We start from the raw sequence: 26379 nt of genomic DNA on the forward strand, positions 1-26379 counted from the left end.
TGTTTGTTCGGTGTGTAGCCCGGGCTCACAATTTGTTCTGACTAAACGTTTTGCTGTGTTGTAGATGACTATTGTTTTGGTTGCACTCGTTCCATAGGGATGAGAGTTTTAGAAACTTATATTATTTTACCCCCCATTTCTCAAAAAAAAATATGTTTTAGGCAAATACAGTGCATTCGGAAGGGATTCAGACCTCTTGACTTTTTCCACATTTTGTTACTTTACAGCCTTATTCTAAAATGTATTAAATTGTTTTTTTTTCTCCTCATCAATCTAAACACAATACACCATAATGACAAAGCAAAAACAGTTTTTTAGAATTTTTAGTTAATGTATCAAAAATAACAAACTGAAATATCACATTTACATAATCATTCAGACCCTTTACTCAGTACTTTGTTAAAGCACCTTTAGCAAGTTTATCATTCTTTTGCATCTTAGTGGGCAAGGGACAGGTAAACAGCTACATTGAAAGAAACCCATGCACATGACAACTATGTCAGCTGTCAGTCAATTTGGACCATTCCACTGTGGGTGGGGGGGGTATCTGTGTGTGAGTGAAGTGCTGTTATATCTCTGCCATCTGCAGGACGGCAGTGGACTGTGTTCCGGTCTCCATCTCCTGCTCATCCACATACTGGCTGCAGTTGGGGTCCCCCCGCACCTTGGTGGACTGGGCGATCTGGACACCCGTGAAGGGGTTAACGCACCAGCACTCTCCCCGCTGACCGTGGGTGGACATGTGGCACTGGAACACACAAGGGCAAAATGAGAGAGAAAAGGGTAGGAGGACGATGGGGTGATGGAGAGAGGTGGAGGGTTAAATGAGGCCCTGGATCCAGTCAGATGGGGCGTTTTCAGGGGGCTGGTGGGGGCGACGTAACAGGAGGGCGTTTGCGTTTGGATTGGCCGGGATGAGGTGAGATGGAGGGGTGGGGCTCTGCCCCCCCCCAATAACAGCCCATCCTCATGTCATGCCCCCCATCCCCACTGTGTCAACCACCCCTCCCCTGCTCCCCATCCTCCCTGTGGAGACCCTCCTCTCTACCCCGAGAATGAGGTCATAACTCTACTGCGCGGGACTGGATCCCCCCCGGATAGGGACATAAGGGGAGGAGAGAGAGAGCCAAAAACACACTTCATTTTTTCCTTCAATGAGAAAGAACAAAAAGTTACACTTACAGTATTAACCAGAGGAACAAGATGATTACCGAACGATTAAGTGTTGTTGGAGGTGCAGTATTTTTTGAGCCCTGGGAACCGAGGGGTTTTGTCATCAAAACAATGCCCTCATTCATTCTTTCTCTCTTACAACTTCAGACAGATGCCTTGATGCTGTATGTTCAGAATACAGATGTGTCATATCATTGTTTTGACCACATTCTAAAAATAAGTGGGTCGTTCCAGCAACAAAGACAAGCTTGCAGAGGAAACTGAGAAAATTATCATTGGTGACCAATGTTTTGACTGGTGTAGTGTGGAAATCTTCCCAATGCCTTGCCACAGTCTGTCTGCAAATATTACCTTGTAACTGTTAAAAACATCACCCCATTCTCGGGCTTAGGGTGGGTGAGAGTGAGGGCGGGGGGTAAGGGGGTATACTTTTACACACACACTGTGCCTCTACCCTGTGTGTGTGTGTGTGTGTGTGTGTGTGTGTGTGTGTGTGTGTGTGTGTGTGTGTGTGTGTGTGTGTGTGTGTGTGTGTGTGTGTGTGTGTGTGTGTGTGTGTGTGTGTGTGTGTGTGTGTGTGTGTGTGTGTGGATAAAATGAAAATCACGACAACATTGTTTTTCTTCTACCATTTTCAGTTGACCCTTTTACCAGAATGAGTTGAGCTAACAAGGATAAATAGCATTAAACATATCAACGATTTGAGACATACCTGTTTGAGATTGTACTGGCCTATCTTTTCACAGTTGGGGAATTTGAGTTGGTACAGATTATCAACATGTCCCCTGTTATCATGGAAGCTCATCTTGGAGATCTCCTCCATCACCTTCTCCAGCTCCTGTGCACAAGGGCCCTGAATAGCACCGACCAAATAAAAAAGTTCAGAAATAGACCATCAGCAGCACAAGGCAGGCCTACTGTAAGATATTATTGTCTGTTATGGCAGCAAGTTGTCTCCATGACTGTTGAATTTAGACATTCAAGTCAGCACCATACAGCAAATAATGGATTGCATTGTATGACAGGTGCCCAGAGTAACAGAGCTAAGGGCTGAAGATTTGTATGACAGGTGCCCAGAGTAACAGAGCTGAGGGCTGAAGGTTTGTATGACAGGTGCCCAGATTAACAGAGCTGAGGGCTGAAGGTTTGTATGACAGGTGCACAGATTAACAGAGCTGAGGGCTGAAGGTTTGTATGACAGGTGCACAGAGTAACAGAGCTGAGGGCTGAAGGTTTGTATGACAGGTGCCCAGATTAACAGAGCTGAGGGCTGAAGGTTTGTATGACAGGTGCACAGAGTAACAGAGCTGAGGGCTGAAGGTTTGTATGACAGGTGCCCAGAGTTACAGAGCTGAGGGCTGAAGGTTTGTATGACCGATGCCCAGAGTAACAGAGCTAAGGGCTGAAGGTTTGTATGACAGGTGCCCAGATTAACAGAGCTGAGGGCTGAAGGTTTGTATGACAGGTGCCCAGATTAACAGAACTGAGGGCTGAAGTTTGTATGACAGATGCCCAGAGTAACAGAGCTGAGGGGTGAAGGTTTGTATGACAGATGCCCAGAGTTACAGAGCTGAGGGCTGAAGGTCCTGTAGCTCAGTTGGTAGAGCATGGTGCTTGTAACGCCAGGGTAGTGGGTTCGATCCCCGGGACCACCCATACGTAGAATGTATGCACACATGACTGTAAGTCGCTTTGGATAAAAGCGTCTGCTAAATGGCATATATTATTATTATTATAAGGTTTGTATGACCGATGCCCAGAGTAACAGAGCTGAGGGCTGAAGTTTGTATGACCGATGCCCAGAGTAACAGAGCTGAGGGCTGAAGTTTGTATGACAGATGCCCAGAGTAACAGAGCTGAGGGCTGAAGGTTTGTATGACAGATGCCCAGAGTAACAGAGCTGAAGGTTTGTATGACAGATGCCCAGAGTAACAGAGCTGAGGGCTGAAGGTTTGTATGACATGTGCCGGAGCGTAACAGAGCTGATGGCTGTAGGTTTGCTCTATATTGTACAGTAGTGTATCTGACAAGCGTCAAAGTGGGTCCTCTGATGGCTTGGCCTGGGAGGAGTGGGGCATGGCCTGCCAGCGATCTTATTTGGATCTTACAATACCATATGGATGCATAGTTCTAACACATTCTGTTGAGGGAAGGATAATGTAGAAAAAGCAGGCTCCTCTAAACTTAACAAGTCTTCTAATCTCTAGTTGGAGAAAATGATGATCTCACTATCTACATCATACTCTGACAACTCACGGAAACAGAAAATCCATCTTTAACCATTCCAGCAGGCTGTAAAAATTGTGAATCTTCAGATTAGCTGTCCCTCTGCAAACCCACAACTCGGCTTTGGTATTTCTACTTTGTAATAGAAATGTATTGAAGGTCAAAATGCTGTCTATTTTTGACGGTATTTCGCAACAGTTATACCAATTGCAGTATTAAAATAAATAATCTGAATAATTTATTTGAATCAATAACAATCTGTGTGAGCGTGCCAGCGTGTGTCCAGGCGAGGGCACTGCCGTACCAAATACCATGCCGACCAGGGTCACCACTGACCTCTGCATTAAGGCCAGTATTCAATAAACTACAGATAGTTGAATTACAAATACCACTTTCTATACTGTAATAAAATTACACAGCAGCATGTTTAGGGAGGAAGGGAGGCTCCTATGACACAGTTCTAGAATGAGTTAACCCTACCAAAATCCAACGCTTAGAGCTAAAAACTATGTAGTTCGATAATACTAATGCTCATTAAGTTTCTGAATTGCATCTCTCGAATTTCAGATGTGAACAAAGACGTATTTTTCTTTTTTTTTGTAATGGTTTTTCCTGACCTTCATGGGCTGCTGGGTCTTAGGTTCCTCGGGACAGTTGTTGGTCTTCATCTTGGTTTTGAGCTCGTTCTGGGCCTGCTTTGGAGCCATATCTTTGGACCATATCCAGATCCTGACATCTTTGGTCGGCTTCTTCATAGTGGGGCCCTCAGTGCCCGGAAGCTCCCCTATAGGTCCACACACACACACAGACACACACACACACACACACACAGGCACAGACACACACACACAGGCACACACACACACACACACACACACACACACACACACACACACACACACACACACACACACACACACACACACACACACACACACACACACACACACACACACACACAAAGGCTTAGTTCAGTGCCTTCAGAAAGTATTCACACCCCTTGACTTTTTTCCACATTTTGTTGAGTTACATCCTGAGTTTAATTGGTGATTTTTCTTGTCACTGTCCTATACACAATACCCCATAATGTCAAAAGTGTGACATTTTTACCTTTGAATAAAAAATGAAAAGGTTTAAAATGTCATGAGTAAATAAATATTCAACACCTTTGTTATGGCAAGCCTAAATAAGTTCAGGAGCAAACATTTGCTTAACAGGTCAAATAATAAGTTGCATGAACTCTGTGTGCAATATTAACACGCTTTTTAAATGAATGCCTCATCTCTGTAGCTCACACATTTATCTGTAAAATCCCTCAGTCAAGCAGTGAATTTCAAACACAGATGTCCAGGGAGGTTTTCCAATGCTTTGCAAAGAAGGGCACATATTGGTAGATGGGGGGGAAAAAAGCAGAAATTGAATATCCCTTTGAGCCTGGTGAAGTAATTGATTACACTTTGGATGGTGTATCAATACACCCAGTAACTACAAAGATACCGGTTGTCCTTCCTAACTCAGTTGCTGGAGAGAAAGGAAACCGCTCAGGGATTTCACCATGAGGCCAATGGTCACTTTAAAACAGTTACAGAGTTTAATGGCTGTTATAGGAGAAAACTGAGGATGGATCAAAAACATTGTAGTTACTCCACAGTTCTAATTGATAGAGTGAAAAGAAGGAAGCTTGTACAGACTAAAAAATATTCCAAAACATGCATCCTGTTTGCAACAAGGCACTAAAGTAATACTGCAAAAGACGTGGCAAAGCAATTCACTTTTTGTCCTGAATACAAAGTGTTATGTTTGGGGCAAATCCACTATATTTCCAAGCATAGTGGTGGCTGCATCATGTTATGGGTATGCTTATAATTGTTAAGGACTGGGGAGTTTTTCGGGATGAAAAATACACAGAATGGAGCTAAGCAAGGCAAAATCCTAGAGGATAAACTTGTTCAGGCTACTTTCCACCAGACACTGGGAGATTAATTCACATTTCAGCAGGACAATAACCTAAAACCCAAGGCCAAATCTACACTGGAGTTCCTTACCAAGATGACTGTGAATGTTCCTGAGTGGCCGAGTTACAGTTTTGACTTGAATCAACTTGAAAATCTATGGCAAGACCTGAAAATGGGTGTCTGGCAAAAAAAAAAAAAATGATCTAATGATTCTGTCTTTTCCCAGCAAAATCTGCAGAACTGGGAAGGTTGTATCCCCCATATAAATAACAATCTATTGGTTGCAAGAATTTTGTATAATAATTTTCCCCCTTCCACTTTCCTCTTCCATTTTTTCCATTCTAATGCTGCAATTAGTTGGTTGTAATGTTGGGTAGAGCAGACATTTCCATATCTTTTTGTTAGCTGCATTATTGGCATAACTCCACTAGTCCTATTTATGATATCATTGATGAAGATTATTGTTTAATACATTTTTGTTAATTAAAGTATTATGTATTTTTATCAGTTGGTATATTTGTTTTATTATTGTTGTGTTATTTCTTTCTGTCTTCTCTGGTGGATTAAATTGAAATTGCAACCAACTTTCTTTGCCTTGTTCTAAAAATAGCAATATTTGGGAGATGTTTTTCTTTTCAAATAACTGAAAGTGAGAGTTTGTAATCAGAATAAAGAGGAAAGGCCATTCTTGAACATGGCGTGAGACATTCTAACTAATTTGTTAGAAAACCAGTTTGGATTTAATTATAACTTTTGTATGACTGAAGCCTTTAGAGAGAGGTCTAATGCTTTAATATTTAATCATTTTTGCCTTCTGAATTCATATGAATTCCTATTCATATTCATTTTATAAATAGGCCCATTTAATTTTGGCTTGCCATTCCAAATAAATTGTAACATTATTTTCTCAAATGATTTCAATCACTTTTCACTAGGTGTAGGCAAGACCATAAGCACCAAGGTAAACAGGGATATGACTGGAGAGTTAATCAGGGTGATTTTCCCACAAAGACAGGTATTTACCTTACCATGGTAGCAAGATCTTATCTATTGTTGATAACATGACTAATCTGTATTACCACATGGTCAAGCTGTGTCCAGTCTCTTGACAACAAGGTTGATGAAATCCGAGCAAGGGTAGCATTCCAGAGGGGACATCAGAGACTGTAACGTTCTTTGCTTCACAGAAACATGGCTCACTCGAGACACGCTATCGGAGTCGGTACAGCTAGCTGGTTTCTTCACGCATCGTGCCGACAGAAACAAGCATCTTTCTTGTAAAAAGAGGGGCGGGGGTGTATGCCTTATCGTTAACGAGACGTGGTGTGATCATAACAACATACAGGAACTCAAGTCCTTCTGTTCACCTGACTTAGAATTCCTCACAATCAAATGTTGACGGCATTATATACCAAGAGAATTCTCTTCGATTATAATCACAACCGCATATATTCCCCCCCAAGCAGACACATCGACGGCCCTGAACGAACTTTATTTGACTCTATGTAAACTGGAAACCACATATCCTGAGGCTGCATTCATTGTAGCTGGGGATTTTAACAAAGCCAATCTGAAAACAAGACTCCCTAAATTCAATAAGCATATTGATTGTGCTACCAGGGCTGGTCAATCCCTGGATCACTGTAATTCTAACTTCCGCGATGCATATTTTTTATTTATTTTTATTTATTTCACCTTTATTTAACCAGGTAGGCAAGTTGAGAACAAGTTCTCATTTACAATTGCGACCTGACCAAGATAAAGCAAAGCAGTTCGACACATACAACAACACAGAGTTACACATGGAGTAAAACAAACATACAGTTAATAATACAGTAGAAAAATAAGTCTATATACAATGTGAGCAAAAGAGGTGAGATAAGGGAGGTAAAGGCAAAAAAAGGCCATGGTGGCAAAGTAAATAAAATATACAGAGTAAAACACTGGAATGGTAGATTTGCAGTGGAAGAATGTGCAAAGTAGAGATAGAAATAATGTGGTGCAAAGGAGCAAAATAAATAAATAAATACAGTAGAGCGAGAAGTAGTTGTTTGGGCTAAATGATAGATGGGCTATGTACAGGTGCAGTAATCTGTGAGCTGCTCTGACAGCTGGTGCTTAAAGCTAGCGAGGGAGATAAGTGTTTATATATATATATAAGGACCTCCCCCGCCCTCCTTTCGGAAAAGCTGACCACGACTCAATTTTGTTGCTTCCAGCCTATAGACAGAGACTAAAACAGGAAGCTCCCGCGCTCAGGTCTGTTCAACGCTGGTACGACCAATCTGATTCCACGCTTCAAGATTGCTTCGATCACGTGGATTGGGATATGTTCCGCATTGCGTCAAACAACAACATTGACGAATACGCTGATTTGGTGAGCAAGTTTATTAGCAAGTGCATAGGCGATGTCGTACCCACAGCGACGATTAAAACATTCCCAAACCAGAAACTGTGGATTGATGGCAGCATTCACTCGAAACTGAAAGCACATACCCCTGCTTTTAACCAGGGCAAGGTGATCAGAAACATGACCGAATACAAACAGTGTAGCTATTCCCTCAGCAAGGCAATTAAACAAGCTAAGCGTCAGTATAGAGACAAAGTACAGTCGCCATTCAATGGCTCAGACACAAGAGGTACGTGTCAGAGTCTACAGTCAATCACAGATTACAAAAAGAAAACCAGCCCAGTCGCAGACCAGGATGTCTTGCTCCCAGACAGACTAAACAACTTCTTTGCTCGCTTTGAGGACAATACAGTGTGCCTGAGATGGCCATTATCAAAAAATGCGGACTCTCCTTCACTGCAGCTGACGTGAGTAAAACATTTAAACGTGTTAACCCTCGCAAGGCTGCAGGCCCAGACGGCATCCCCATATTTTTGAAAATCTGAGATGACAGTGTTGTTAACAAAAGGCTAAGCTTGAGAGTTAGCATATTCATTTAATTTAATTTGCGATTTTCATGAATAGTTAACGTTGCCGGATCCGGCATGGCTCAGCGCAAGAAGTTAAGGTAACTGAGTAACACTCACTTCCATCATCATGAAGTGCTTTGAGAGACTAGTCAAGGACCATATCACCTCCACCCTAGACCCACTCCAATTTGCATACCACCCCAATAGGTCCACAGACGACACAATCGCAACCACACTGCACACTGTCCTAAACCATCTGTACAAGAGAAATACCTATGTTAGAATGCTGTTCATCAACTACAGCTCAGCATTTAACACCATAGTACCCCCAAACTTGTCATCAAGCTCGAGACGCTGGGCCTCAGCACAAGCCGAAATTCAGCTTGTCACCAAAAGCACTCACAAACTTTTACTGATGCACGATCGAGAGCATCCTGTGGAGTTGTATCACCGCCTGGTACGGCAATTGCTCCACCCACAACCGTAAGGCTCTCCAGAGGGAAGTGAGGTCTGCACAATGCATCACCGGGGGCAAACTACCTACCCTCCAGGACACCTACAACACCCGATGTCACAGGAAGGCCATAAAGATCAAAGGACAACAACCACCCGAGCCACTGCCTGTTCACCCCACTATCATCCAGAAGGCGAGGTCAGTACAGGTGCATCAAAGCAGGGACAGAGAGAATGAAAAACAGCTTCTATCTCAAGGCCATCAGACTGTTATACAGCCACCACTAACATTGAGTGGCTGTGCCAACATATTGACTCAAGTCCAGCCACTTTAATAATGGACATTTATGTAAAAAATGTATCACTAGCCACTTTAAAACAATGCCACTTAATATAATGTACATATCCTACATTACTCATCTCATATGTATATACTGTACTCGATACCATCTACTGCATCTTGCCTATGCCATTCTGTGCCATCACTCATTCATATATTTTTATGTACATATTCTTTATCCCTTTACACTTGTGTGTATAACGTAGTAGTTGTGAAAATGTTAGGTTAGATTTATCGTTGGTTATTACTGCATTGTCGGAACTAGAAGCACAAGCATTTCGCTACACTCGCATTAACATCTGCTAACCATGTGTATGTGACTTCGTCAACCATTTTGAAAAGAAGGTCGATGACATCCGATCCTCGTTTGCTAAGTCAAACGACACCGCTGTTCTGCTCACACTGCCCTACCCTATGCTCTGACCTCTTTCTCCCTCTCTCTCCAGATGAAATCTCGCGTCTTGTGACGGCCGGCCGCCCAACAACCTGCCCGCTTGACCCTATCCCCTCCTCTCTTCTCCAGACCATTTCCGGAGACCTTCTCCCTTACCTCACCTCGCTCATCAACTCATCCCTGACCGCTGGCTCGTCCCTCCCGTCTTCAAGAGAGCGAGAGTTGCACCCCTTCTGAAAAAACCTACACTCGATCCCTCCGATGTCAAAACTACAGACCAGTATCCCTTCTCTCTTTTCTCTCCAAAACTCTTGAGCGTGCCGTCCTTGGCCAGCTCTACCGCTATCTCTCTCAGAATGACCTTCTTGATCCAAACCAGTCAGGTTTCAAGACTAGTCATTCAACTGAGACTGCTCTTCTCTGTATCACGGAGGCGCTCCGCACTGCTAAAGCTAACTCTCTCTCCTCTGCTCTCATCCTTCTAGACCTATCGGCTGCCTTCGATACTGTGAACCATCAGATCCTCCTCTCCACCCTCTCCGAGTTGGGCATCTCCGGCGCGGCCCACGCTTGGTTGCGTCCTACCTGACAGGTCGCTCCTACCAGGTGGCGTGGCGAGAATCTGTCTCCTCACCACGCGCTCTCACCACTGGTGTCCCCCAGGGCTCTGTTCTAGGCCCTCTCTTATTCTCGCTATACACCAAGTCACTTGGCTCTGTCATAACCTCACATGGTCTCTCCTATCATTGCTATGCAGACGACACACAATTAATCTTCTCCTTTCCCCCTTCTGACCAGGTGGCGAATCGCATCTCTGCATGTCTGGCAGACATATCAGTGTGGATGACGGATCACCACCTCAAGCTGAACCTCAGCAAGACGGAGCTCCTCTTCCTCCCGGGGAAGGACTGCCCGTTCCATGATCTCGCCATCACGGTTGACAACTCCATTGTGTCCTCCTCCCAGAGCGCTAAGAACCTTGGCGTGATCCTGGACAACACCCTGACGTTCTCAACTAACATCAAGGCGGTGTCCCGTTCCTGTAGGTTCATGCTCTACAACATCCGCAGAGTACGACCCTGCCTCACACAGGAAGCGGCGCAGGTCCTAATCCAGGCACTTGTCATCTCCCGTCTTGATTACTGCAACTCGCTGTTGGCTGGGCTCCCTGCCTGTGCCATTAAACCCCTACAACTCATCCAGAACGCCGCAGCCCGTCTGGTGTTCAACCTTCCCAAGTTCTCTCACGTCACCCCGCTCCTCCGCTCTCTCCACTGGCTTCCAGTTGAAGCTCGCATCCGCTACAAGACCATGGTGCTCGCCTACGGGCTGTGAGGGGAACGGCACCTCAGTACCTCCAGGCTCTGATCAGGCCCTACACCCAAACAAGGGCACTGCGTTCATCCACCTCTGGCCTGCTCGCCTCCCTACCACTGAGGAAGTACAGTTCCCGCTCAGCCCAGTCAAAACTGTTCGCTGCTCTGGCCCCCAATGGTGGAACAAACTCCCTCACGACGCCAGGACAGCGGAGTCAATCACCACCTTCCGGAGACACCTGAAACCCCACCTCTTCAAGGAATACCTAGGATAGGGTAAGTAAGGGTAGGTAATCCTTCTCCCCCAACAAGATTTAGATGCAAGTGGCTGTTCCACTGGTTGTCATAAGGTGTATGCACCAATTTGTAAGTCGCTCTGGATAAGAGCGTCTGCTAAATGACTTAAATGTAAATGTATGTAAATGTAATTTGATTTTCATGCTGTCCCCGTTACAATGTTTCATGCTGGCCCAGTTACACTGTCTTTCACACTGCAGCATCGCTCGGCTTACTAAGAGCAGGCTGAATTGGCCCAACTAACGATTTTCCTCCTCTTCTGACGAGGAGTATGAAGGATCGGACGAATGCGCAGAGTGGTAAGTGTTCATGTTATTTATTAGGAACAGAAACACTAAACAAAATAACAAAGAGTGAAACGAAAACAAAACAGACCTGTGAGGTGCAGCGACACAAAACAGAAAACAACTACCCACAACCCATAGTGGGAAAACAGGCTGCCTAAGTATGGTTCTCAATCAGAGACAACGATAGACAGTTGCCTCTGATTGGGAACCATACCAGGCCAAAACCAGAAATACAAAACATATAACAAAAACATAGAATGCCCACCCCAACTCACACCCTGACCAAACTAAACTATAGGGACATAAAAAAGGAACTAAGGTCAGGACGTGACACCAACAATGCAGTTTAGGAAGCTCAATATTACACAATGTCTCCATTCTGATGTTCTTACACTCATTTCCCATTCATTTTTTGAAACCCAGAAACGATGTTTATAACTTAGCTGAATGTTGCTATTCTAATAGAGAACACTGGTGACTAAATTGTTTACTAAGGAGCGAAACGTCACGGGAAGTGAGCACAGAATAGTATGGAAGCACTTTTAGTCTGGTTTTCTTGCTGAGTTAGGACTCTCTGCCTGCCTTCTCAGGGGAGGTGAACTACCTGCCGGGGGCACTGTGTGAGCGTGTGTGTGTGTCTCACTCCACTAACTCTTATCTGTAATTAGGGAGGCACAAACTGAGGAGTATGGCTTTGAGACATTAAATCACTCCCGGGAGGGAGAGCAACCCGATGACTCGACAAAGGTATTCATACAGAGTACAGTGACCGTGCCTGAGTGTCTGAGATAGAGCAAGAGTGAGAGAGAGAGGGGAAGAGTCAGAAAGAGGGGGAGAGTCGGAGAGAGCGAGTGAGCGAAAGAGAGAGAGAGAGCGAGCGAGCGAGAGAGAGCGTGAAAGAGAACAAGGGAATGAGAGAGGGGGTATTCATATCTAGTTTGGCATGACTTTACTCAGTATGCTTCTCCTTAAAATGTCAGGGATGGCTGTCAAAATGTCAGGTCAAAATGTCCTCAGCAGTAGAGAGTATAGTGTTCTGGCAGTCCAAATAAAGGTGACCCAGATTCAATGCTAAAATGCACTGTGGCAGAAGCTGTTGAAATTACACTTTTCAAACAGAAATATACACGTTTCAGCTTGTTAGAGTCACTTTGCAACACTCGTGGTGATCCAGTCTTGGCCATAGAAACGGCATCTTACCTGTGGAAAGTCATCTGAACTGGGGACTTTCTGAATGATTTTGGGTACACATTCACTGCTCAAATCAGCAATATACTAAGAGTGAGTAATATACAGTGTTTACAATGTTATTTACGATGTTAGTTTATTTTCTCGATAGTGGTTGTCATTTACAGTAGAACTGTGCTCTCAAAATGTGGTAACTACATTATGTTCCAAATAAAACCTTCCTTGTCTGCCAAGGAAATGTCGATACTTAAAACAGTATTAGGCTACACTCGAGGCTAAACCACTTCAAACAAGTTAAATAATTGAGTAGGTTTTGTCGAGCCAAAAAACCCCGAACATTAGATGAGTTGCTGCTTCTACCAACTCTTCAAAGTCAAAAGTCCAGAAGTCTTGTATTTGATGACTTAGCAATTATTCCAAAGGGAAGGAGAGGCATGGCTGTCGTATGTGTCTTGCAACGTGGCTTACTTATGGTAAAAAAAAACAACTTGCAATAAATCACAGGAAGTTCACAAAAAGTCACACAAAGTTATCCTGCGGGAATAGTCATGATGTGCCTAACCTTGTCCCCGGGCTAATTGTGCATATGAGCCTGGAACACCAATCAACAAAAAGGTGTCCTTTATGGGAGTGAACTTAAGTATTTGTCATTGTTTGAACATAGCGAATCACACGACTGTGAATCAGAAACATGTGGTGTGCTAGCAAAAACTTTCATTCAACTTTACTTGAGTGGCTGAACTCTAGCTAGCTTAATATAGCAGCCTTGCTGGTTATATATCATCCAAATCTGTGATCAATATGTGCCCGGAATCGTTGGGAAAACTAACAACCCTAAAAATAAACGACACAATGGACTCAAACACCAAGCTAAATTTGATGAAATCTCCATGTTGCATCAGACGATCACAGAAAAGGCAAACATACACAGACATACACAAGACAGGGGAGGTGTTGTGGGAGATGATTGATGAGTGTTAAGCCAATGGCTATGCATCTGGACTTTCTCCCTGACTTTTTATATTAGCTTATGGACATTTTCCAGAACTTTCCACTGGCCCAACAAAGGCCATGTTTGAAGTGTTGGCTTACCAGACCTTCTGAGCACTGGGAGGAAGTCTGATGAACAAGATTAGGATGTGCTAAAATAGGCTAACTTATGATAACAAGTTGCCGTTTTTGACTATTGTGAGCTCAGTATTTGATTCGTTTAGAAAACCACCTTTTTCAACTCTCCTGGCCCATAGCTTCTCCTTTCAGAACAGGTTCAATGTAAAGCTAATGGCATTCAATTAAGGAGAACATCAGCTGATTGCCTTCCTGGAAAAGGGAGTTCTTTATCCACCTAAAGGGTGTGTCTTCAGGGTCACATGTACTAAAATGCAGCTTCCACCCAGAGCACTCCCTCCCTCTCTATCTTTATCTCTCGCTCTGTCACACACACGCACACGCACATGCACATGCACACGTGCACGTGCACACACACACACGCACACGCCCACACACATGCACGCATGCGCACACACAGTAATAAAACACCTGTAGGGGTGTGAGCACACCAAGTCTGAGCACACCATTACCTGCAGGGCTACAAGGGCAATGCCAGTCCAAAGACAACACACTGAGAGGAGAAAGAGAGAAAATAGAGATTCAAAAATAGGTAACAGATTTAGGGTCGCAAGAGAGGGTGTATTATTGAAAACATTCTCAGTTTACCAGTAAACTATCAGAATTTTGGTACCTTTCAAGGATTGTAATTTATCACAAGACATCTAGTGGCCCTGTTAGGTACTACAGATTATCACAGGTGTCTGTAAGAATTTTTTGTTCCTCTGTGTGGCTTTATCACATGTAAAAGATATATGAAATAATTAAATAAGATGATTTTTAAATAAACAATAGAAAGCCAAAGCTGTAAAATATTATCCTAAATACAAACCATGAACTTTTTGAATACCATTGGTGTTTAATGGGAGGGTTTCAGCATCAAATATCCTTTATGCATTTTTCTTTATTTTTTACAAATGTATTTATTTTACTATGTCAATATGTGTTTGTTGTCAATATGTTGTCGTCAAACTGGTGGCAGTTGTGAAGAAAAAAAAATATTTTGAAGAGTTGCATTGTTATTTAAAAATAATAATCATTGTTGATGACATGCTTTTTGAAAATGAGTCATTTCCTCTTCAACCATATGGTCAATCTACTAGAAACTCATGGACAACATAGACACAAATATAAAACATGAATACTATATGTGCAATTATTTAATTATAAATGATCAAAGCTACGATCGATTGCCATAGATGTTCTGTTCATTACCAAAGGTACTGAAGTTTCTGGTAACTTTGGTAAAATGCAGGTAACTTTGCAACCCTAAACAGACTTATGGTCAAACATCAGTCATGGGGCGACAACAGGAAAATGGATTTGATTGCTTCCAAACTGCCACTATTAACTCTTCCACATCTGGGAATGTTTTTGTGTCAGAACAGTGTCTTTGAGAGACTGAATGCAGCTCCAGCCTGTGCAATGTGCACTCAAGCAGATGAGGACAAAGGTTTAAATATCCATCCAAGCACATAATCCCTTTAAAGTGATGAGTGAAACCATTGAGTTAACGGTGTACTGTGTGTACTCTCAAGTTTTTTTGTTGAGTGTATTGGGGAACGAAAGCACATGGTGCATGAGTTCATGCAGCTCTTCAATTTGCTACAAGATGTGATGTCATGCCAATAACAAAAAACTGTTATGAAACAAACACACGATGGAGGGTGGAAAGAGGAATAATCTGTATGGGTGTATGACGTGCTAACTAATTCATGAGGATGTAGAGAGCCCCAAGGTGCTAGATCTGGGACATTTCCCCTCAAGTAAAAGACAACTGATAGCACCTCTGTACACTTGACTGGCTCATGAAATGGAAATGTGATGTGCAGGGTAGCCTAGTGGTTAGAGCGTTGGACTAGTAACCGGAAGGTTGCGAGTTCAAAACCCCCGAGCTGACAAGGTACAAATCTGTCGTTCTGCCCCTGAACAGGCAGTTAACCCACTGTTCCCAGGCCGTCATTGAAAATAAGAATATGTTCTTAACTGACTTGCCTGGTTAAATAAAGGTAAAAAATAAATAATAATAAAAAAAAATAAAAAATGCTGTATGTCAGATGGCACATAGTTACTGGCAGCAGTATTCATGTTTGACCTCTGCTCTGGGAACTAGAAACGGGGGAAATTGTTAAACATTTACTTTCCGGTTAAAGAAATGGGAGAAATGGGGTCAGCCAAACATGATTAGCAGTTCAACAAAATATATATACTAATGGATAGAAGTAGAAGTATTATCTTTGTAAATGATGTCATAATAGGACTGGTGGAGTTATGTCACATGCAGCAAACAACAACAATATATGGAAATGTCTGCTCTACTCAAAATTACAACCAACTAATTGCAGCATTACAGCAAAAATGGAAGAGGAAAGTGGAAAGGGGAGAAAGTAGGGAACTTGTCTGATGACCCTGCATTAAAGACCATCATTGGCTAAAGAAAATTGTGCTAAATAAAAAAAAATAGACCAGTTTCATTTAAGGACCAAAACATTGACAGATGTGTCATGTAGATTGTAAAATAATTGGGAAGAGATTTTCAACGTACTGATTCCACGGCACATGGTCTATGAACTGATACACAAAACAACGCTGGATTCAAAACTTTAAAAATGTTCTATTTAAATTCTTGTTAAATTATTATACAAAATTCTCGCACCCAATAGAATGTTATATTTATGGGTGATACAACAATCCCAGCTCTGCAGATTTTGCTTTTATGAGACAGAATTATTAGATTATTTGTTTTGGTACCATATGTAGCTTGTTTTTGGTCGCAAGTTCAGGAATGGCTGAATAATTGCAACATTTACCTGGAGATAACTCTGCAAATAGCACTGCTGGGTGATTGAAAAGTTATAGACAATCGATTAATAATATAATAATACTATTCGCAAAAAATGTTGTCTTTAATTTACAATCTGTCGAATCTATGAACCTAGAAAGGTTCAGAACTTTTGTGAAACATCACAGCACAGTTGAAAAATATATGACAGAAATCAATCAAATCTTGATGGTGTTCAGAGATATATATTTTGGTACTTATTTTCCCCTTGTTGGAGTAAACGAATGGACAATAACTCTTAGGCTTCTACTTCCAGCTTTTACATACTACAGTATATACATTTACATACTACAGTATATACATTTACATACTACAGTATATACATTTACATACTACAGTATATACTTTTACATACTACAGTATATACATTTACATACTACAGTATATACATTTACATACTACAGTATATACATTTACATACTACAGTATATACATTTACATACTACAGTATATACATTTACATACTACAGTATATACATTTTACGGACACAGTATAATTTACAGTAGTTATCTTTTGTTTGTTTTTTGTCCCATCCTCCACTCAACATGTTTTTTATGGGTGTATTGGAAATGATGCAGACAATTACATTGATGGAAGGTACAATCTATCTGCAATATTAAAGCTGATCTACTCTCTAAGAAACTAAATGATATGAAAAAAAAAAACAAGTTTGACAAAAAGAGGTTAGCTTGTTTTGCCTCAAAGATCAATAGCATCTACCAGTTAGTCCAAACATACCATGTCAACATTTATTCCCAGATATCAATAGTGACCCATTTTAACACATATTTTGGTTTGGAGAAACAAAATACATGTTTTGTCTCTGGCCTGGTGCCATTTACAACTAATGAAGGAATTTTTGCATGCTGCTTAACAATGGAAGCCATTAAAAAAGACAACAGATATATTGCTGATCTAATTATGATAGAAACACCCAGAGAAGCAATATATATTCCGTATGATACCAGGTTATGTGACATGACATTTAGCAGATGCCATGCACTTTCATTGTGTGGAGACCTTTGTGGCCAATTAAATAACTCACACACTATGTTTTGGTTTATCATGTCACATGACCTGGGTTTTACTCTTTATTTAAATCATTTTCATTAAACTGTCCCCTTTTGTTTTTATATCAGATGGTTCAGCACCATCCTCAGACAAATGCTGTAATTTGTTGTCTAATTCTCATTTCTGGAAAAGGCTTAAAATAAAGGTTAAAATCCAGGTCATGTGACATGATTAACCAAAACACAGGGCCCTATGTATAACACAGAATACTTACCCTAAATTAACGATAACCTTCTCTTAGTGACAGTCTAGTTACTTACCACTCGTGTCCCGGTGCTCTTCAGTGCGGTTGGGTACTGTGTCCACTTTTTGTGAGCATCGCCCTAACCCCTGAACCAGCTGCTCCAAGGGCAATTTTGAATCTACAGTGGGATAACAACGCAGCCCTGTGGAACACCTCGGTGTGTAGACGCCACAGAATTCACCTTCTAACCGGGCACACACCGGACAGCAGCCACAGGCGGGCTCCCTGACTATCTCAGTACAGTTGGTGGCGAGCTTAGGACATGCAGTTTGGCGCTCCGCAGTGCATTTCGGACAATAAAATACCAAGTCCCCGAGCAATAGGCCCGGCAGAACAAGTAACGTAAGCAGAAACAAACCGCAGCCAAAATATAGCACCATTCTGCCTCTAGCTGTACTGTTTATTAAAGAGTAACAGGAAAAGATAAGGATGTAAACGTTGTGTCCAAAAGTGCAACTGTCATCTGTGTTAGCATAGCAAACAGGAGAGAGACCCAGTGGTGCATGCCTCAGGGTCCTATCACCTGTCATGTTTCTGATAGTGTATGTCAGAATCGAAGGTGACGACATGCATCTAGTAGTGGGTTGTCTCTTACATAACGTTTGTGTGCAATGGATTACAAATTATTGAAGGAACAAATTGTACAATGTCAATATTTGAATAATTATGTGCTTGTGTGTTAATATCCATGCTTCTATAATAGCAAGAGCCTGCTGTGTGCTTTCTAATGGTATTATCTCTAATAAGAAAACATTATATTTTATCTTAGGCTGCACTGCTGTCCCTAGTGAAAAATGATCCTAAGCATTCATGCGTTTCAGCCGTTATGTCAAGATCATTTTTGCTCTTCATAAGAGTATGTTTAAATGACAAGAATACAAAATAATATTACAGCGTGTGCTGAGTGTCTCTGACCTGACCACTCCATTTCTCGCATGTTCATTGACACTTAATTAAAGATGTGCCTTTTGGACCAAAAAAAAATGTCTCTCCCTCTCCAGTACGTCCCATTGATTTCTTGGTAGCGAGTAGCGGTTGTTGTGCTTATCCACCAAACAGGCTTCTGTAAACCCATACAGGGTGTCTGTATCTCTTGGCCACCGTTGAGAGCAATGGTTGTTGACTCAAGGGGGACAAAGATAGCGCGTTTGTGTACATACATATGTGTGGGCAGCGGGTTACCTATCTGGAATGAATTGTGAAGTGAAGGAGGAGGAAACTGAGAAGCTAGTTTGGGTGGAGATGTCTATTTATGTAGAACCTTAAACCACTTATTTAAAAGCAACTTATCAACACACAGTTCATTAATTTGAGGATTCACAATATGCTATACAGATCTCTCAAACATCTACAGTATGAAACTAAATGTAATTTACCCACAAAAACATAAACTTTCACATGACAAGCAAAGCAATTCTGTAGCTGGGAGCCAATGATACATCAGCATTTGAGGGGTCAAAGAATGCTTTGGGGGCTTAGATTACACCATATGTTAATTTTAAGAGTAAATTAAGAATTCAACATGATTTTTATGTTAAGTCCATAATGTGTTTTTGAACTGTGGTTAGGCTATTAGCTGGCCAAAATTAGGCTACATGAAAAGTACAATACTGTTAATATAGCTGTGTGTTAGTGTGTGTTTTCAGTGAATTTATGTACAGTGCCTTCGGAAGTATTCAGATCCCTTGACTTTTTCTACATTTTGTTACGTTGCAGCCTTATTCTAAAATTGATTATTTTTTTCCTCACCAATCCACACACACAATACGCCATAATGACAAAGCATAAACAGGTTTTTAGAAAATGTTGCTAATTTATTTAAAAAAAGATAAAAACTGAAATACCACATTTACGTAAGTATTCAGACCCTTTACTCAGTACTTTGTTGAAGCACCTTTTGGCAGTGATTACAGCCTTGAGTCTTCTTGGGTATGATGCTACAAGCTTGGCACACCTGTATTTGGGGAGTTTCTCCCATTCTTCGCTGCAGATCCTCTCAAGTTCTATCAGGTTGGATGGGGAGCGTTACTGCACAGCTGTTTTCAGGTCTCTCCAGAGATGTTCTATCGGAACATCCGGGCTCTGGCTGGGCCACTCAAGGGCATTCAGAGACTTGTTTTAAAGAAGCAACTCCTGCGTTGTCTTGGCTGTGTGCTTAGGGTCAATGTCCTGTTGGAAGGTAAACCATCAACCCAGTCTGAGGTCCTGAGCGCTCTGGAGCAGGTTTTCATCAAGGATCTATCTGTACTTTGCTTCATTCATCTTTGCCTCGATCCTGACTAGTCTCCCAGTCGCTGCCGCTGAAAAATATCTCCACGGCATGATGCTTCCACCAAATAAAATAAAATAAAATAAAATGTATTCGTACATCAGCTGATATCTCAAAGTGCTGTACAGAAACCCAGCCTAAAACCCCAAACAGCAAGCAATGCAGGTGTAGAAGCACGGTGGCTAGGAAAAACTCCCTAGAAAGGCCAAAACCTAGGAAGAAACCTAGAGAGGAACCAGGCTATAAGGGGTGGCCAGTCCTCTTCTGGCTGTGCCGGGTGGAGATTATAACAGAACATGGCCAAGATGTTCAAATGTTCATAAAGGACCAGCATGGTCCAATAAAAATAAGGCAGAACAGTTGAAACTGGAGCAGCATCACGGCCAGGTGGACTGGGGACAGCAAGGAGTCATCATGTCAGGTAGTCCTGAGGCATGGTCCTAGGGCTCAGGTCCTCCGAGAGAGAGAGAAAGAAAGAGAGAAAGAGAGAATAGGAGAGAGCACACTTAAATTCACACAGGACACCGAATAGGACAGGAGAAGTACTCCAGATATAACAAACTGACCCTAGCCCCCCGACACATAAACTACTGCAGCATAAATACTGGAGGCTGAGACAGGAGGGGTCAGGAGACACTGTGGCCCCATCCGAGGACACCCCCGGACAGGGCCAAACAGAAAGGATATATACCACCATGCTTCATCGTAGGGATGGTGCGAGGTTTCCAACAAACATTACGCAAGGCATTCAGGCCAAAGAGTCTATTCTTGGTTTCATCAGACCAGAGAATGTTGTTCCTCATTGTCTGAGATTCTTTAGGTGCCTTTTGGCAAACTCCGAGCAGGTTGTCATGTGCCTTTTACTGAGGAGTGGCTTTCATCTGGTCACTTTACGATAAAGGTCTGATTGGTGGAGTGCTGCCTGTCTTGGCTGTGGTCACCATTTAAGGGAACAGTGAATACTCATTAAATGTGCATTGTGTAATGGGTTATTATATTTAGTATGCATATGGACCACAGTAGGCTGCTGAGGGGAGGATGGCTCATAATAATGGCTGTAATGAAGCCAATAGAATGTAATCAAAAACGAGGAAACAATGTGTGTGCTGTGTTTGATACCATTCCCCTGATTCCTCTCCAGCCATCACCAGGAGCCCTTCCCCCTTAGCAACCTCCTGTGACATGGACAGCAGAGACTTACAAGATAATCTACAGCAGTGGATGCTCCTCAGAGGAGGACCATACTCGTCAGTGAATTTTCAGAAAAATGTAAAAACTGAAGCATTTAAAAAGTTATCCTTTTTTAGATACAACAATACAAAATATATTAAATTGTTAGAGAAACGCAAGGCAACGTACTGGTCTGTGGAGACCTGCATGCTAGAACAGCAGAAGAACTAGACACTATTAACAGTCACGGAGACAAACACCTACCAGGAAGCAACAACCTTTCCCTCCCCACAGACAGACAGGAAGTAACAACCTTTCCCTCCCCACAGAGCCCCCCAGAAACAACTATGACAAAGTGAAAAACTAAAATGTAGTACAGCTCCTGAAGCTCTGTCGAACACTGGATCACAGTCAATCTCTCCTGGACAACTTTTTAGCCTTAACATTCTCCACAGCCGTTTGGAACATAAACTTTATTTTGTTTTACAAATTAGCCTCCTTGGCTAATCTAAAGAAACATAAGAGAAAACCAAAAAGAAGAGAAAATGAAAAATGGTTTGATAATGATTGTAAAAAAAACATTATCCTTACTGCAGGTATTTCCCCCAATATTTGGAACCAAGGATTGGTCATACTAATGTAGACAAATTTGACCAAAATAATTACAGAGGAACTTGAGCAACTTGGGGAAAATTCCTTGCAGTATCATAAATAGCAGACTATGTAATTTCCTATTTTCAGTCCCTATTTACTATGTCATATGTCACGTCCTGAGCATTGGATGTCTAAAAAGTTACCGTACAACAGACCACGAATATAAAAATACAAATAAAATGAAACAAAAAAACAAATTGAATGATATTCATAAAAGGTCAGAAAATCTGGCTCAAAATGTTTCAATCAGTTACAGAACCAATTTCTCTATATGGCAGCGGAGTATGGGGTCCGCTGTCTAATAATGAATTTACCAAATGGGACAAACATCAATCGATGTACTGCATGCAGAGGTTTGCAAGACTGTATTGCAAGTGCAAAGAAAACCTCCAAATAACGCATGTAGAACAGAATTGGACCAATACCCCGTCCTTATTCGAATAGAAAAAAGAGCCATCATATTTTACAGCCATCTAAAAACAAGTGACCCCAAAACATTCCATCACACAGCTCTACAATGCCAAGAGATGAAACAAGAGAAGATTCCCCTCAGCCAGCTGGTTCTGAGGCTCAGTTCACCAACCCAAACCAACCCCATAGAGCCTGAAGACATCACTCAGAAAATCTGGCCCAAACAAATCATCACAAAACAAAAATAAAAATATATCACCCATTGGAGAGACACCACAAAAATATAAGTCAACTTCAATACTATTTGGCTCTAAACAGACAGCACGTGGTGACTGATTATCTGACTACTGTGGCTAATAGAAAACCAAGGAAAACATTGACGAGGTACAGAGTGAGCACAGTCTGTCTATAGAGACCGGTCGTCACAGGCAAACCTGGCTACCCAGAGAGTACAGGCTGTGCTCACTCTGCACCAGGGGAGAGGTAGAGACAGACCTGAATTTCCTGTTACACTGTGACAAATACTCAGACCTAAGAGAAAATTTCTTTCCCAAAATGATTATTCAGTACAAAGAATTTGAGACTATAAAAGATGAAGAAAAAAATTGAATATTTATTGGGTGAAAAGCCAAATATGTGTCCTCCTGCCACAACCTGAGGGACAGCCAGTGAAAAGTGCAATGTAATGTCAATAATATTTCCTGTTTTGTTTTGGCTTTTACACCATGTCAGGTGGATTCTCAGGTGGAGACTGGTCTACTACTAGTGCTTTAACATATAGTTATTCTCATTAATATTGTTGTTGTAGTTGCTGTTAATAGTAATCCCATTTCCACAACCACTATTATTATTGCTGTTGGTCCCCCCATTTTTGCTCTATGTATACTTTGACAATGTAAGTAATTTAACTTGCCATGTCAATAAATTCTATTGAATTGAATGGAGAGAGATTTCATATGTTTATCTTTTACTTAGCTAGCTAATGCAGCCTACTCAAACATCCGGCACAAACAGGGGGGTGATATGTTAGCTAGCCGGCTATGACTATCCAACACTGGAACTCTTCCAAGTCAAGGTCAACGTTTGGTTTTACTCATTTATTGCCACCAGGGATAACCAGTGTTACTGATAAACTGCTTACTTACAGTACACTGTACTTCATGATTGTAGCGGGTTTACTAACCTGTTAGTTTACTTAGCTATGTTGACTATGACATTACTTTAGCTAATATGGTGACAATGTGTGTAGTGGTTAGCGTTATAATGTGAAGGTTTAGCTTGGAAAGGTTTTTTCACCTGGTAACAGACAGCTGATTTGTTGTGCATTGAAGTCGACGAGCAAAGACAAAAGGTGAGAGGAGGAGAGCGCGTAGATGCCAGAAGGAATGCAATGAGTTGCTATGGAAGAGAACTGTGTTTACGTGTGATCCGGGGCTTATTCATTCCAATGATTCTGTTGAAAAACATTTCTTAAACGGAAGCAAACAGAATGAAACTATCATGACACAAGGCGAGAACCAGATGAAGACACAGGAGGCAGATGGTTGGAGTCTTACAATATTTATTAATCCAACAGGGTAAGGCAAGAGAATGGTTGTGGACAGGCTAAAGGTCAAAACCAGATCCAATAGGTACTGAATGGCAGGCAGAATCAAGGTCAGGGCAGGCAGAGTCAAGGTCAGGGCAGGCAGGATGATCAGGCAGGCGGAAAAGTAGTCCAGAGTCAGGCAGGGGTCAGAACCGGGAAGATTATAAAAAGAGAATAGAAAAGGAGTACGGGAAAAACACCCTGGTTGACTTGACTAAACATACAATACGAACTGGCACAGAGAGACAGGAAACACAGGGATAAATACACTGTGGAAAACAAGCGACACCTGGAGGGGGTGGAGAGAATCACAGGAACAGGTGAAACAGTATCAGGGCGTGACAGAAACATACATTTGCCCAATAGAAATTCTCGTTTGCAACTGTTCGACTAATGATTACACCCTAGATCACCTAGATGCACGCAAGAGTGTGCAAGGCGGTATTGAATGCATCACCAACTGTCACCTCAACATTTTCTCTCAAACTATGTGCACCTACGTTGTAAACTTTCATTCATAGGCTAGGTTGTAGCAACCTCGTGATGGGTACAGGGAACATTCTAGCATCACGTAGTAGTCTAAACCTATCGCTGTTACATTGAACTGGGTGAATGGAATATGAATGGCAGTCATCCAGTATGTTCTTATAGAAATAAGGCTATGCTCATAAAAACAAATGTCTGTCCTCCCACATCTTAAATGGCACCAACTGCCACTGTTCTACAGTAATATCCTCAGTGCTGAAATTATCCATAGGCACATGTATATAATGAGCTTATACCTTCGCCAATATCTTATCCTAACCACTAGAAAGGGAAACACAAAACTAGGGGTAACTTCATATCCTCAAAGTGTTGGGGTGGCAGGTAGCCTAGTGGTTAGAGTGTTGGGGAGGCAGGTAGCCTAGTAGTTAGAGTGTAGGGGAGGTAGGTAGTCTAGTGGTTAGAGTGTAGGGGAGGCAGGTAGCCTAGTGGTTAGAGTGTAGGGGAGGTAGGTAGCCTAGTGGTTAGAGTGTTGGGGAGGCAGGTAGCCTAGTGGTTAGAGTGTTGGGGAGGCAGGTAGCCTAGTGGTTAGAGGGTTGGGGAGGCAGGTAGCCTAGTGGTTAGAGTGTTGGGGAGGCAGGTAGCCTAGTGGTTAGAGGGTTGGGGAGGCAGGTAGCCTAGTGGTTAGAGTGTTGGGGAGGCAGGTAGCCTAGTGGTTAGAGTGTTGGGGAGGCAGGTAGCCTAGTGGTTAGAGGGTTGGGGAGGCAGGTAGCCTAGTGGTTAGAGGGTTGGGGAGGCAGGTAGCCTAGTGGTTAGAGGGTTGGGGAGGCAGGTAGCCTAGTGGTTAGAGGGTTGGGGAGGCAGGTAGCCTAGTGGTTAGAGTGTTGGGCCAGATCGAATCCCTGAGCTGATGCGATAAAAATCTGTTGTTCTAACCCTGAACAAGGTGGTCAACCTGCTGATCCTAGGCTTTCATTGTAAATACGAATGTGTTCTTAACCGACTTGCCTACTTAAGTAAAAGGTTACAAATATATATAGAAATAATAACGTGCATATGCAAGTGTGAGATTTTAAATGATCATCTTAATGTGTATAAGAAAAGGGATACTATGGACTCTTCTTTGGATGGTGTTTTTACCATACGTGAGAACAGTCTTAATACTCTGTGAATGTATAAGCATCAGCCGGATGAGGCCATACATGTTCTCCTGGGATTATTTCATATGATTAGGAGTGAGGGGGTTATACCTTCTGGTTGGAAATGTGCAGTAATATTACCTGTTGTAAAGCTGACCTCTAACTTCATGACAAATCTTTTCAGTCTCCTGAGGGGGAATAGGTTTTTTCGTGCCCTCTTCACAGCTGTCTTGGTGTGATTGGACCATGTTAGTTTGTTGGTGATGTGGACACCAAGAAACTCTCAATCTGCTCCACTGCAGCCCTGTCGATGAGAATGGGGGCGTGCTCGGTCCTCTTTTTCCAGTAGTCCACAATCATCTCCTTAGTCTTGATCACATTGAAGGAGAGGTTGTTGTCCTGGCACCACATGGCCAGGTCTCTGACCATGATTGGGAGTCCCATAGGGCGGCGTACAATTGATCCAGCGTTGTCCGGGTTTTGACCGGTGTAGGCCGTCATTGTAAATAAGAATGTGTTCTTAACTGACTTGCCTAGTTAAATAAAGGTTAAATCAAATAAAATAAAAACTAAGCATGACAAGCCCCAATGTGCACAGGCAAGTTCAATGACAGAGTGGTGGAGATTTAGCTTTTTATGTAATAAACGACTGCCAATAACCAACCAATGTCTTTCTCCCTGAAGTTTGAGTACAGTGGTGAGCTGAAGATACAGCACTGTTTCCACCCCTCAATTAGCTCACCAGTCCAGACAGTTTACCAAGTATTCATTTGTTGCTGATTCACATGCTGTATGGAATGTCAGTCCCCTGACCCATAAGGTCAGATGAATGATAATATATGGAATGTGTGA

At 42.2% G+C, this 26379-nt stretch overlaps 1 protein-coding gene across 1 annotated transcript; it reads right to left on the reverse strand.

Moving 5' to 3' along the window:
* Positions 1 to 305: 305 nt before the first annotated feature.
* On the reverse strand, positions 306 to 18347 carry LOC118366713 (insulin-like growth factor-binding protein 2-B). The gene is made up of 4 exons (XM_052493052.1): positions 17830 to 18347; positions 4017 to 4183; positions 1886 to 2026; positions 306 to 748 (listed from the first exon to the last, which is right to left on the reverse strand). Exons 1-4 carry the CDS (start codon positions 18341 to 18343, stop codon positions 569 to 571), a joined length of 1002 nt encoding a protein of 333 aa, XP_052349012.1. The 5' UTR covers positions 18344 to 18347; the 3' UTR covers positions 306 to 568.
* Between the last annotated feature and the right edge of the window lie 8032 nt (positions 18348 to 26379).

This window comes from Oncorhynchus keta, chromosome 34 (genome assembly GCF_023373465.1).
Source record: "Oncorhynchus keta strain PuntledgeMale-10-30-2019 chromosome 34, Oket_V2, whole genome shotgun sequence".
Classification (NCBI taxonomy): domain Eukaryota; kingdom Metazoa; phylum Chordata; class Actinopteri; order Salmoniformes; family Salmonidae; genus Oncorhynchus; species Oncorhynchus keta.

What these genes read in the sequence shown, in the direction of transcription:
- LOC118366713 (XM_052493052.1), bottom strand. Translation starts at nt 18,343, where the DNA reads ATGACAGGTGATAGGACCCTGAGGCATGCACCACTGGGTCTCTCTCCT. An exon ending in AGAGCACCGGGACACGAGTG is followed by an intron (nt 4,184 to 17,829) that starts GTAAGTAACTAG and finishes GTGGACCTATAG; the next exon opens with GGGAGCTTCCGGGCACTGAG. An exon ending in AGACCCAGCAGCCCATGAAG is followed by an intron (nt 2,027 to 4,016) that starts GTCAGGAAAAAC and finishes GGTGCTATTCAG; the next exon opens with GGCCCTTGTGCACAGGAGCT.